Source organism: Trichoplusia ni, chromosome 3, assembly GCF_003590095.1.
Source record: "Trichoplusia ni isolate ovarian cell line Hi5 chromosome 3, tn1, whole genome shotgun sequence".
In the NCBI taxonomy this organism is placed as follows: domain Eukaryota; kingdom Metazoa; phylum Arthropoda; class Insecta; order Lepidoptera; family Noctuidae; genus Trichoplusia; species Trichoplusia ni.
Genome location: NC_039480.1, coordinates 15,618,267 through 15,633,397, shown reverse-complemented (window position 1 = coordinate 15,633,397; position 15,131 = coordinate 15,618,267). Strand labels below are relative to the sequence as shown.

The following is a 15,131-nucleotide window of genomic DNA, read 5'->3' as shown; positions in this document are numbered from 1 at the left end:
AACCTCTTTGCTGAACTTAAAAGTTTTCGTGCTTTTATTAGAAAACATCTCCTTGAAGTACAAGCAACAACAAAGTCTGCGATGAAAATCGATTGGACAAAACAGTCGCGTACAATAAGCTATAGTACTTACTCGGGATCAAAAGAGAACTGGCAAGAAAAAAAATAAAAAAAACCTATCTCTCCAACAGTCTAAATGTGCAGCAACTATAGTAAACCAAATTTATCGTTCTTTTATATATTCCTAAGTTTCCCTACCTTTTGTAAATGTTGTCATTGGCCAACACTAACCGTGAAGAGCCAGGAAAAAAAAACTATAGTAAAGTGTTATTTTTACAATTGTTAGTGTCAATAGAAAACACTCAAAGGTGACATTTCATTTCCACCTTTTAACCTGCCATCGCCATACATCTCACTATCAACGTTAAGGATAACATCCACAAGAAATTTCTGGCAATATATAAATCTAGTACGTTTGTAGGTTGTTGTCACTGACTGTACTATTTTCATTAAAATTTTGTAAAGGCAAACTACTTGAAGTAAAACTCAACCTAAATCTATCTTGAATGTTTATCGCTAGGCTTGAAGTTAATAGCCTATTTGTTGAACAGACGTTTAATCTTAGTCTAAGCACAACCTCTTCAAATCAGGATAAGGTTCTATTCACTTATTTAAAGCTCGCCTTCGTCGGCTAGCAATATATTTTCAAGTTAGTTTCGAATTAATTCTTAGAATAACACTGAATTTAATGCTTGGTATTTACTTTGGATCCTTAATGGCTAAGTGCATTTTGTTTTAAAATTTATGCATTTACTATAAAAGGCGAATAGTTTTTTGTTGGTGTATATTTTAATTGTGTGCATAGTAGTATTAGATATTGTGTGTGTATGTAGGGCGATGATATTAGGCTACACTTTTCGGGAGTATGAGCAAGACTTCTTACTAAAAAGCAGAGTCATTGTAAATTTTTTATTGATTCCCAATGTTTGAAATCACGAAACCTGGTAGTTACATGTTTAGCCACATCATTCCGAATGTCACCGGCATTCGGAGCCGATATCCGGCGGAAGCGGTAGGTGTCGCTGTGGTCGCCATGTCTTCATTTCCTCTGTTTCCGGTGCATGCCACCGGAAGCACCCGCCTAACCGCGCAACCTAGTTTTTACAAGACGCGGCGTGTCATAAGATGGAGGGTGTTCTTCTGTTTTACATTTTATTTATTAAAACCGTACTAGTCAACAACGATGTCCAATGATCTAAAAAAACCTTAAGAACACTTGAAGGTGCTACGTCATTGCTAATACCCAGAAATACTTCAGTACAAATAAAATAAAAACATATATTCATCGGCTTAAATTACATAACGAAAACCAATAACAAAATGTATTGGGTTTATTTAATAAAAATCTCATACAACCCGAAGTCTTGCCAATTACCCGATGTTTCCTTCGAACTATCGGGAAACGAGAAATCACAAGCGGGTTACACTCAGCCATATTGCATTTACAATGGCAATAGCGGGAATGGAGGCTAACAATAATGATAACTTACAGCGGCACAGCTTTTTTCATCGCAATCTCATTCATAGTTCATGTCTACGAAATGAAATTACAATATTCTGCCGTATTGCGATGTGTGTGTGTGCTGGTAATATTATTTGCGAGATGGGTTCAGATTAGTTTAGCTGGTGGGTATGTTCATAATAATAAAATATGAAATACATTACGTAAAACTGGTTTTATAGCGAGGCTTTTAGGTAAAACGTGTATGAGCTAGTAATATGTATTTGAATTATATACAATGAATGTTAACTTGTTCATCGAAAAAATTGCCCTAAAATATTATACTTCGTATGTAAGTACCTTTCATTTAACCAAATAAATAGTTTCTGTATATGTTTTCTTGCTCTTCTACTTATATTGCCACAAGATTTTATTCAGTTATACACTTATTGGAAATAAATAAATTTTATTATTAATAATAAATAATTTAATTAAATTAACAGGGGTATACATGTGTATACTCAATAGACTGTGATGAATGTGGATGGAGAGAATTTCGGTATGTTCGGATCGCGCCGAGTGGAAATCAGTGGACTCTAACTGACCTCACGTGAACTCTGTAGCTTTGTAAGTATATACATATGTACGTATGTGTGTGTGCGTTCATATGTTTCAATTCAATGTTCATTGGAGAGGAGAGCCATTTTAGGAATCCGAACCAATATAACGCTGGATCACTTCTAAATTCAAATAAGTTTAGCAAGTGTTTGCTACGTACAATATTCAGTTGCGTACAAATAATTCTCATTACATAGACTGACTCTTAAGTCCACGATATCGTCGTGCGAATTATTTTAAAGAATATTTTTCTACGATGTTTCGTGTAAATTTTGATTAAGAAGAAAATTAAGTTGAGAGAAATTGGATAACCTATTTTTAGAGCTCAAAATGTAGCTAAAGTTAAGAGATTACTTAGTTAAGTCTGTAAGAGAGACCACTTAAAATGTTGAAGTGAGTCGTGACTGAAAAATAGTCGTGAAATGTAAGTTGGAATGAACAATTTACGTTTTAGCCTTTGAAAAATATGCTCTACAATTTGAAGACATTTCAAATAAATATTTTTCCATAATTTATGAAACTATTAGCTGATCCAGCTAACTTCGTTCCGCCAGGCTGGTTTTTAATCTTCTGAGGCAACGCCCGAACTCATACAAAAAACAGTCTAGCCGTTAAGGATTTCAGTAACATATACGTACGCAGAAAACCCAATGATATTCTAAAGAATAACATAAACATTACGATTAAATTTTGGCAGAATACAAAAGCACCTATCAGATTGTGTCTTGTTTTAAAGTTATGAACAACGTCAAAGTATTTCACAATAAGATGGAGTGTTACTAATACAATGTTAGCCATCGAAGCAAGTCCGTACCACGGTTGTCCGATCAATTTTCCTTGTTCCGAGCAGTTTGCAACACCTTTCGACGTGTCTGCAAATGTTTTAACAGGTATTTCAAGACCTGTTTGCTGGTTCTACTTACTGGTAAAGAGAAATTTCTTGGTCTCTAGTTTTTTAATAGAAATTGTTATTGAAAGCTGTCTGTAAAACTGTAAAACTAATTAAAATAATGATTTGTCTGTAGTTTTTATCTAAGTTTCATCCTTTACGATCAGTTTCAGAAAATAGTCGCTGTATTGAGGCTTACTATACATGTTTGTCAAAAATTCCTTTACGAACATAAAATACTAGTGTATTAATTGAACGTTTTTCTTGCCAGTTAAACGTTAAAATAACATGTAATAAGACGCTTCGACTTCCTCACATTAAAGTATTAACTCACATCTAAATATAAATATAACAGCAGAGGAGCAGTAATAATTTAATATAATACACAAGATTCTCGTTATTTATTTAGGTCAGACATCCCATGAGAGTTGTAACTACTACGTTTAGTTATCGAAGATTTTCAGGCGCCATTTTGTAAAGAAATATACGTACACATATAGTTGTATTTTATTATTTGATTCTTTGGGGAAATTGGCGCTTTCATCCATTGCTGTCCGCCCCTGTTTAGCCTTAGGGCGGGACTTCGAAAAGGTGGAATTAACATGGGATCTCAAAATATGGCGATCGAGACATGGCGTTGATTTTACCCCGGACGGTACGACCTTTTTTGGAAAACCTTTTATGCGTATTGGTTTAATGCATAACTTTGGCTTATTGTTATGATAGGGGAAAGGAATAAGTTTTTGTTTTAACCTCTTTTCGTTTTGCGCCGTTTCGCTTGTAAGCTTGGTGCATTATTTTATATTTTTATAAAGGTAAATTGCGATAGTACACTATATTGTTTCCATATCTTGTCTATATTATATTGTATAATGTTTACGTTTTGTGAGCTGAAATTTTACGCATTCCAATTATGCTGGCGAGTAGAATATCAATTCAGCCATATTACGACATTAATAAATAAATACCGCTGCAATTTGCATCGAGTATGAAAACAGTTGAAATTGTTTATTAAGCCCTTTGCTACTAATAAACATAATGAAACATCGGAAAAGCAAAATATTTCTGCTTTACAGCCTGCATCGCGAAATGTGTTAATATTGATTTAACGAAGTTAAGCCCATCTGCGGACTGTACGCTTGACCACACAGCTGTTAAAATAACGGGGCACAAAAATGAACCTTAATGACTCGTAAACAGAGTGCATATTTATATCTTAGTGTTCGTGTTAATGTGTGGTAAAGTGTACATCGGAACTACATACGTAAGCTTGTTTGTAATGCCTCGGGTCCTGTTTATGTAACGGTGCGTGCCAGCACATAAAGTGTTGTAGTGTGTACAGATCGGTAGGCGCGCTTTGGCTCGCGCATGTAATCCGCATGTGCGGCGAACATTGTTACATTGCATGCACGTATTCATATCGAAACAACCTTTTATAAAAATGCCGAAATAGAGCTGATGTTTTTTTTGTGAATTTGAATTTGAAGTGAATCCCGTCAGTCATATTTGTAACAACACAAAATCAAGGTTTGAAAACATTTTTCCGTACACAACTGCAGTGCTGAAAATATTTCTAAATTCGTTTATTTACGAAGAAAACTGAATTGATTTTTGTACTGCATTGTACAATGAAATAATATTCTGATTTGACGTGTGTAACGGATTGAGAGGCTTAACATCATATGCGCATTTGATTGATTTGACAGGGCAGTGGATTACAAACTCAGTCGAATATATGTAGTGACTTAGCCAGTGCTAAACTTAGTCAAGACTTGTTGTTATGACATAACAAAGGAACGCATTTTGTTTTGTTTTAATGGTATAAACAATAAATAGAAAACTGCACATATTCGGGTTTATTTAGACATTGTTTGCTTGCGTTTGTTCGTTTAAGTTACCGAAAACGAAATCTGTATGCATGACCCAATTTCGTTAAGTTGAAAATATGAGTGCCTCTACATTTCACTTTTACGTTAACGTAACATTCAAAAAGTAAGGCATAACATTTTATTATGCTTAACACTTAACCACGAAAAGTATGTACGGAGCGACACGATTTTATTTTTATTCTAGTCGTAACATAACATGACGTGTTTGGGGCAAGGGAACGTACGCATTCTGCCTCTATACTCCGGATCAAGGAAGATTGAATTTACGTGTAGACTCTTTGTATAATACAGGCATAGACTATGTATGTTGTGTAATGCTGATCGCATCGACCTCCTTTTATTGGCGTTCTGCTTTTATTTTGATAAATTGATTCGTGTAATGGTATCATGATGCTTTTTTATGTAAGTAATAAGTGTATTTATTGGATATGGATTTACCACGACTATACTAGAGTACTTTTTAAGTTTAAGAGCCGCTTAATATTTTGAAATGCGGCCATATTAATTGAATTACGTTCCTTGTTCTGCTAATGTTAAACATAGATATAAATCACTTCGGATTCTGTGTTCTGTGTATTTATCATTTATTCTCTGGTGCAGGATTGTAAAAATGAATTATTATCGTGGTTGCCCGCTGCCACAAAAATGTTGGTTTTCGATGCTTTTATTCGTGGAAAATGAAAACGTAATGGCGGTCATAAATCCGGTAACTTTTTTCGAGTGATGTCATTGTTAAGATGCTTTTCATTGTAAATACTGGTTAACTTTGTAATGGATATATTTCCAACGGGAAAGTTGACTTTTAATTAATTAATTTGGTACTTTAATATTGTTTTTAATATTGACATTATTCCGTAAATTTTAATTTAACAAATAATTGTGTGAACTTTTATGTTTATATTTTAATATCAGTGTAAAACTAAAAGTGTGATAGTAAAACGTGCAGCAGCAATCCGCATCTTGCACTTTAACAAGAAGATTAAAACTTCAACAGTTATACAACAAAATTAATCTAAATCCAAGCAGGAATGTTTACGAAGAATTACTTCAGAAAACTGCCAAGCATTGTGCGCCATTTTTCACAGAGAATATTAAACAGTTTTTTTAATTAAAAATAGTTTTATCGTGGTCGCTCCGGTCCGGCGCGTGGCACTTGCGTATCCGGCACGGCAGGCGGATAAAAAAGTTATGAATTAAAAAAGCTACGGCTGAATTTATGGGATTCCATATTTGAATTCTGACAGTAAGGGATGTATGTGCATGTCGGTCCCTAAAAAGCAAAATTGTGTTTTTGTTGTCCATGGTCAAAAATTCTTTCCGTAAAGCAACATAAGCAATCGTTGTTTCAGTACTACATACAATTTTAAATTAATGTGTATGTCATATATGGTATGTTATGTTATATAAGTTAATACGTATATTTAAAAACTCTTCATTAAAAGAAAGGTTTAATTAAAGGCAATCGTCATCGGTCATGTTTCTTGACATTTCATATTTATCGCTTATGAATAATTATGGCATTAGTAAATGAATGCTAATTGCGGTTAAGTCGTCCACCCATTTTACAAATATATTTGCAGGTTACTTGCATAAAAACGTCTTTGAAAACATTGCGTTTTTTCCGATCGGTCATTTTTATTTTTCAGGAAAAAGAATCAAAGTTTATTAACTTAGTAACATTTGTAATGCCTTATAAATTGCACTTCCTGCAGGCTACATAATATTATTAACATTAACATAAAGATTAAACGCCTTATCTTATTACACGTTTTATGCTTATTTTTAAATATGGCCGCTCTACTGTCAGCTTAACTGTGTTATCAGACTACATAGAAACCAGAATAATGGCTCCGCACGGAGAATTATGTGCTACGACGTGCTACGAGCGGTCGTAGGGTGCTACGTTACCGCTACGAGACTACGAGTTATAATTAAGCTGGGTTTTATTGAGGAAGTAATCTTTGGATTTTCTTGTACGTGGTTTATTTGTTTTGGGTAATGGGATATATTTTATTAATTTGCTTTGGTATATAAAACTAACTAAGGCTTTAACAAAAACGATAGAAAACTATGTCTTTAAAGAAAATGTTTTACAATGGCCAACTCACAGTCAGCAAGCAAAGTGATCGATATCCTCGTTCCGTAGAGAATGGTTTGTGCCATGCAGTTGGACAGTTACAGGAGAACAATGTTATTGAAACGTCAGGCCCAGTGATCGATACTCGTGCCAATTGTGAGAACTTATTGCAAAGGGAAAAGAACGTGTACTAAAAATATTCACCTGATAGGCTATTTATAGACCTTAGTATTATTTATATATCAAGATTGATTATTTATTTTGGGCTGTATCTTATTGTCGAGTTTTGTTGTATTATAGTTACAAGTATACGATAAAGGGATTACCTAGTAGCATTTATTTCTAAATGATTATTGTCGGCAACAAAATAATTTATACAAATTGAATACTTTCGGTGGCTATCTTAAGACTAAGCATCTCACTGTTGGATACTAGCCGTTTCTATATAGATAAGATTTAATTATCATGAAGGGATTTTTAACAATGGAGGTTATTATCACAATGATATTAGCATTTTTTGTTGATTGAGGTTTTTTATCTACCCTACTGTTTTACACTATTGGGCAAAGTCCTCCCATAAATCCTTCCACGATTCTGTGACCTGGGCCTCATGGAACCAGCCCGCGCGTTAAGCGTTAAGATCGTCATGCCACCGCTTCCTAGGCCTCCCGCGGCGACTGAGTTACATAAGGTAAAATTAAACTCACCAGGTACTGGCTCCAGCAGCCCCTCAGGGTCGGAAGCCTCGTCAGCGGCGGCGCAGGCGAGCGCGGCCGCCACCACCACACACCACGACAGATACATTGTACCTAGAACAAATGAAGTAAATTACATAAACAAAATATACTAATAAATAATTATATGCTTCACGGTACTGTGTACTATACACCGTACAGAAATAATATATTTTTAAGATGACGTTTAAAATTATTTGGTTATATAAGTATATTGACAGTATTTATAGTGAACATGCTGATAAACCATGCTAAAATATTAATTAAAATAATGTATAATTGCGTAAATCAAAAACAATATTTTGTTCAGTATTTCTTTAAATAACGACTCCCGCATCAATCCTTGTGTCGCAGAGGGTTTCACACACATTCAATTAACATGCACAAAGACACAATAAATCCTTGATTCAATATGAATATTTAAAACTCAATAACATATAGCTTTAAAAAACAAATTCGTTTAAACCCTTCACCATCAATCTTAGCTGTTAATTTCAGGAGGGATCAAACAAAATGATGTTCCACAAACATGAGTGATCGTTTTCTGTTACGGGCTGTTGCGACGAGCTTCAATGACCGTATTCATATATCATCTCATACATACACACATATTACATACACACATATCATACATGCCGTGTTCGTATTGTAAGCCATCGCGACAGACGTACATCAACGTTCAAAGCAATGGCTCACGTATTCATTGAAATGGGAATTTATATTTCTAACTCTCTTGTAAAATTGGATTTTGTGGATCACGTTATATTTGTTGGTGATATTTATCACAATAATTGAATTAATTATAAATAACACGCAACACATCCTTCACGAATTAGGAGTAGCATTATAATAAAATAAGTTGATGACAGCGTCTCAATTTTTAGTTTTTTGATAAGGAAAATAAAATTTATGTTATGTACACGTAAAATACACGCATATTTATAATATCTCGTTACCTCGTATCGGCGTAAACAGCGTAAAATTGTGACGTAAATAATGTGAACGTAATACGCATGTGTCTTTATCAGTAACGTAATTTCCTCGCAAAAAGCTTGACAGAGGGTTCGTACACAATTATACGTACAGGCGGTAACAGTCATGAGTTATCATATTTCATTCTATTTTTCACCACTCTTTGTTATTTATATTTTCTATCCTAATAATAATATCCCGATCGTATTCGATTCGCGTGAATAGGTAGTGTCATTTGACACTAACAACTGCATAGTATGTTTATAGTGCATACGTGTATTTTTATAACTGACTGTACCTACTTCTATAATAAAATGTCAAAATAATATATATTATAGTGAAATGTTGTAAATTTTGTTTACTGTTACCGAAAAATTTTTCTGTGAAACCCAGTATCATTGTGGTTTCACTTGACCTCGCTGAAAATCTTGGCGAAGTTAATTAAGTACGAAACATGACTAGTTGCTTAATGTAACACGGGCTTGGCGTAGTTCGGGTTTATTAGTTTAATAAAGTACTGTCAGGAGAAAAGGGAACATTCGACTCAAGACGTATGTAAATACTAGGTTTATTTTTATTTTTAAGCAAATAATATCAAGAAAAAGATGATGAACTAATACAGTTTAAAACAATTTCTCGGTTAATGAACTTAATTCTTGCCAAAATAGAGTCCCGAAAACCGAAATTCAATTTCAATCTCCCAAAAAGTAAAACTAACTACAAAGTCTATAAACTGAAACTCAAATGGCCTTCCCAGTACTTAAACAGGAAAAACAGAATAACGTTTATTAAAACGGTCCTGCAAATGGCGGGCACGTGCTAAATGCACGAAAATAAGCGGAGCAGATGTCATGTGGAACAATTCCGGTCCCTCACGGCATACGTTGAATGTAACTCTTTTAACGGTACCCTACTTTCAAACAACATCTCACATTGTGCCAGAGGGGGGTAGTGGGGGGAGAAAGGAAGGGACGTGGAGCCGCTCAAAGGGAGGTCACCTTTTATGTCGCAAGATGAGACGTTTTTATCCGGCCCCTAGCTTCTCTCTATGTTTGTATCTGCCTAATAACTTAATTTGAAATATTGTTCAAGCAATTTGCTGAAGGTATATTTTGATTTCATTAAAAAAAATACTCGTACTTGTTAACGTGACGTGACGTGATGACTCCTAATTTAAATTACTTGTAAAAAATGAATTTATCTAAAACGACGATGTTACGATCTTCAGACAAATGAATGGAACAGTATTAAGCTTTAAAACTAAAAACATTACTGGAACAAATTGAGAGTTAATTTGTGTAATTACGTTAGTACGATGTCGTGGTACTTGAGCTCAAGGTGAAGCCTTTCTAAGAAGAAACTTCCTCACTAGAACTCTATTCGCATTTATAATGAAGGATTGTCCTGAATTACGGAGGTAAAGCTAATTTCATTCAAATGGGATCGTGTGCTGAATATATACAAAATAGATATATGTATTCAAAGCTTTCAGGATTAAAATTCAATTAAAAATACACTTACGAGTCATTTTATGTATCACTATCAGATGTGCTTGTGTTCCTCTTACTTTCGCTTATTCATCGCAAATTATTTATTCATAAAGCATTCCTGTTTAAAATGCAAGACTTCGGTAATTTTTTAATTTATTTTATCAAAAGGCCGCGCACCAGACACCGCCTTTCGACCCATCTCAGAGCCTACTGTCACTGACTCAGCAATATTTTCAATTGAATTTTTAGCTTTTATGAATTTTGTTGTTTCAAGTAATAGGTCCACCCGGTTTGGGTGATAAGTCCAAAACATGTCACTTCTCGAATTTCAATATTTTTGGTAGCGGAAATGTAGGTTTTGCAGCCATTCGCACGTTCGGTATCAAACCGATTTTGACAGCGCAGGTAACTTAAAATTTTGAGTCTTATTTTTAATTAGACTCTATCTCTTTTATCTCAGATCAAATATATTTCAGTTTTTATATTCTGGGATGAGGAAATTATTGTCAGTGTTCATATTTACTTTAACCTAATTCCAGAACTCTTGTTTGGCTACGGACTTTAACACTATAATTAAAAAACTTTCTACGAACTAACATTAGCCGTCAGTTTGGCGACGCGTCCCTTATAATTTAAAGTGCCCTCATTTCGTACATTTAGGGGAGGACCAAAGCAAAGTTTTTCCCCATCAGGCCGATCCATTAAACTTGCAAATGCTTTCTAAAGGACATCGTGAAAGGATCCGGAAGTAGGTGACTTAAGTGAAAGACATTTTGCGAAGCACTCTATCTCTTTTCCTCTTATTTTTCTCTCACATCTGAAGTAATGCATCACTTTTTCCCACCTGAGATTTTCAGACGTAGGTAATAGCTCATCAAAATTGTAATGCTTCATCCTTAACTCGTATTTTGGTAATGTGTTGCGTTTTTTGACGAGCTACTTGATGTTCATGATTTTTTTATACTGTCCAGACATATGTATAAAAGGTACAGTGCAAGGAGGATTATTAACTTAATATTAAACTATGTTTGTACATCTATACTTACTAATATATAAAGCTGAAGAGTTTGTTTGTTTGTTTGTTTGTTTGAACGCGCTAATCTCAGGAACTACTGGTCCAAATTGAAAAATTATTTTTGTGTTGAATAGACCATTCATCGAGGAAGGCTTTAGGCTATAAATAAACCATCACGCTGCGACTATAGGAGCGAGATACAATGGAAAATGTGAAAAAAACAGGGTGGGTATAAATCATAACTTATATTTTCTACCCACGGGGACGAAGTCGCGGGCAACAGCTAGTATGTACATATATACAACTATTGTATAAAATATCTATGTTAGCCTGTGGGGTATTTGTCTATGGGCCTTGGTAGCCTGATAATAAAAAGTTTTTTATTACTATTATATAAAGCTTTATGATATAGGTAGATTTGAAAAGTATGTTTTTGAAAATGGTTTTATGAAAAACCTAACTTCTAAATATCTAAAATCAAGTTAAGTAAAACTACAAGCTACACTTTCATTTGCATCCGCAATACTACCTTCATTTAAAAAGAACAATGAAATAAAAACTTTCCTGTGACTTGTAGAAATGTTCCCTTAAAAAAAAAACGAGAGTTCCAGTGAACCGGAAATTCTTGCTTTTTGAAAGTTCTTTATTTGAAAGTGTAGTTAAGGTAACTAAAGGTAGAGTTTAGTTATTGTTTATGGTGAAGATTCAGTTGGCTATGAACTCGTTGGAAAAATGACGTGACTGGTCAAAGGGAAATTAATCAATTGAAAATAGACGATGATCTAAGTTTGCTCAGGAAATTGGTGTTTTGCGGTGTTATAGTTATATTTGAGTAAAATATTCTCGTTTTATAAGGTTATAAATATCGTCTTTGATTTCTTCACTTAAAAGATATTTGACAAAATTGTTCAAAGAACATAAATCATGACCTTTTCATATATTCAAACAATGTGGATAGACACTGTTTTGCTTATATAATAATAATACACCATAAATAAAATTTTCTATTGTTGAAGGGCAAGAGAGAGAAAACTAGACGACTCAGCTAGCACTATCTCTCTTCAATAACAGAACAACGATAGTCGTAACGTTTCATAATCCGACTAAGTACTATCAGAAGGTCTTACGAAATGTTAAGTAAATAAGAAAGGCCTAAATGCTGTCGTTAAACCTTGAAATAACAATGTAAACACATTTAGCTATTAAGGAGGCTTTACAAAGAACATATTTTACTCGTAAAAGTGTTTGTTGTTAAGCCTAACAAAATAATGTGAATTTATTACTGTATGATGTTTCTAGACGCATTAAAATGCTAGAAGGTATCGCTGTCTTTGTTATGCTTACCTTTCGTTTATATTTGCATCTCGTTCACACTACGTGTTACCTTTAGATCTTGTCTGAGGTGCCTAGTTACACCGTTTGAAATTATGTATATTCAACTCGTTTTAATATCTGTTTTGCGTTTGTAATAGCTTTCACAATTATGTTTTCATGACTTTTATTCATTGAATTATATTTACATTTACAAAATATTTAACTATTATCATTGATTGTCAACAACTAATACATCAATTTTGCCATTACAACGAATCCTTTTCTAATCTTTACAAACTATCCGAAGTACGGTTCATTTATTACTACGAGTATCTGCGAGTTTTATTATTTATGGTGCAAATTGAACATTATGCAGGCAACGCCGGGAGGCAATTATTAACTGTTTGATAAGGGTTGGGCGCCCGGACACTGTCCCAATGTGTACAGTTCTGATATATCGGATGTTTAGCGCTCATAATGACTTTCTACTTTGTTTTTTGTGCCTCCCGTATTACATATTCCTTTGCAAGCAAAATACTACAGTTATACTTATCATTATGTGAATACTATATTTGCGAAAATATTGAGTGGTGCAGAAACTGTATCTACACCTTTTTTGTGCAACTAGAGTCAGTAATATAACGTTTTAAAAGTGCCTGAGATACGGCCTATTTGAAATAAAAACTTTTTGATTTTGATTTTGATTTTGTATAGACAACTTTATATCGCATGCTTTATATTTTGAACTATAAGCACCTTTACAGCAGTCCGGTAGGTCAACAAGGCCTGCTCCATTTATATTTTCTTTAATACTTGAAGAGAGTAATAATTTAAGACAGTATGACGTATTTGAAAGACAAAGTTTTAAAGACTTCCTTATTAAAACAAAAGAAAATAAGTCCGGCTTAACTTGTCACAAGTTTGTTGGATACGATCAGTATCAATCTTGTGGGCAAGTGTCAAGTACTTTGTAGTCATAATGGCGCTTTTTATAGATAGGTACTACTTTATATTCTTTTGAATAGTTTAAAACTCTCAAAATCTTTTATTTTTGTACCGAGAGTAAATAACGATCGAATGTATGGACATGCCAAGCCAAAGTCACGTGACTTATCAAAACGAAATGTCATTTCCATACATTTGGGCTTTATAGTAGCTTACGATAGTAGAATAACTAAAGACTATAGAATGTTTATGTCCCTAATTAAATAAATAAATAGAATGGCGTTTGGCAAGAGGGGTATATGTATTGTTTTGTGAAAGTGATGTCAGTCAAAAATGTTCGAGATGCATCATCGGTACATAAAGTTGACCTTTTATGATTGTCCGTTACATTTAAAAATCAGGGCCGTAATTTGATAGTTCTATTTAGATAGTATTTTAGAAAGAACACAAGTAACATATTGTTTATCTGGTTCCGTAACCAACAATATTCAAAAAAATCTGGATTTCGAAATAGTAAGTCGTTTCTAGAAACAAAACAACATCTGGCAAATGCATTCCACTTTAGAATTGACTTTTAAAAGTCACCGATACATTTAGCATTGAACGGGCAATAATAAAACAGAGATATAGAAAGTTAAAATAAAACTTCGACAGTTAAAGTTCAGGTTCAGAGAACAGTTATTTCCGTTTGGTTTTAATTTGTTAGTCTAGTCTGCCTAAAAATATACCTGCTTTATTAATACTAGTGGTCGCCGAGTGGTCGAAATTCGACCATATAATAAATTTAAATTGTAAGTGACTTAATATACATTATTAAAATGTAATATTCAAACATTATAAAAAAACTTTAAATAACTTTAAAAGTTTAAACATTCAATAAAACTACAGGAAACAAACTTTTCAACTATGTCTATAATAGACAAAAGAAATAATTTGACCACAGACCCCACAGAGTATGTATGCGTGTGTCAAATGCATGCTGGTTAGTATAATGTTTTATTAACTGATTTAATGTATTTTTATGCATTATTATTAAAATCTTTTTTTTTTATATATTAAATGAGGCAAATAAAACTTTGAATAACTTTAAACATTATTATTAAAAAAATAATTATATTAAATGAGGTAAATAAAACTCTTTTTTGAGTACTCTATGCCTATGCACAAAATGAAAATCAAAAGAAACCATTTGACCACAGAGTATGTATAGGCAAATATATATATTTTTGAAATGTCAATGTCAGTACTTTATGTCTATGGACAAAATTAAATATAAAAGAAACATGTGTGTGTGAAATGCATGGTAGTGTGGGTAATGTTTTATTTATTGATTTAATGTACTTTATAAGCATTATTATTGAAAAATATTAGCGTTCTGCACTTCTCCTGCACATAAACTATAAGTGTGCCAAATTTTATGCTCCTGCGTCCTCGCAATTTTTGTAAAAAGGGGTACAAAGTTTTGGCATCACGTATTAATATATAGATACACTTAAGATATTTATGGTGCTTACAGGATTATTTTTAACACGAGTATATAATATACAAAATCATTGAGCAGAAAAAATGTTCCCCTAACATACACCTCGACTCCAAGTCTTGAAAATCGAAGAACAAGTTACATAGACGTGAAGTCGATTCGATTACTTTCTAAAAAGATGCACTCATAAATCATGTCGATGTGCTTA

General features: G+C 33.5%; 1 protein-coding gene across 4 annotated transcripts in view; it reads right to left on the bottom strand.

The window, feature by feature from the left end:
* LOC113492110 (thrombospondin type-1 domain-containing protein 7A-like) overlaps nt 1-15,131 on the bottom strand; it is an 83,644-nt gene that overhangs the window by 46,445 nt on the left and 22,068 nt on the right. For all 4 annotated transcript variants that reach the window (XM_026869424.1, XM_026869425.1, XM_026869426.1 and 1 more), the window contains exon 2: nt 7,681-7,782. In XM_026869424.1, the coding sequence (XP_026725225.1) occupies nt 7,681-7,777 (97 nt within the window). In that variant the 5' untranslated portion in view covers nt 7,778-7,782. The remainder of the gene's footprint in view (nt 1-7,680; nt 7,783-15,131) is intronic.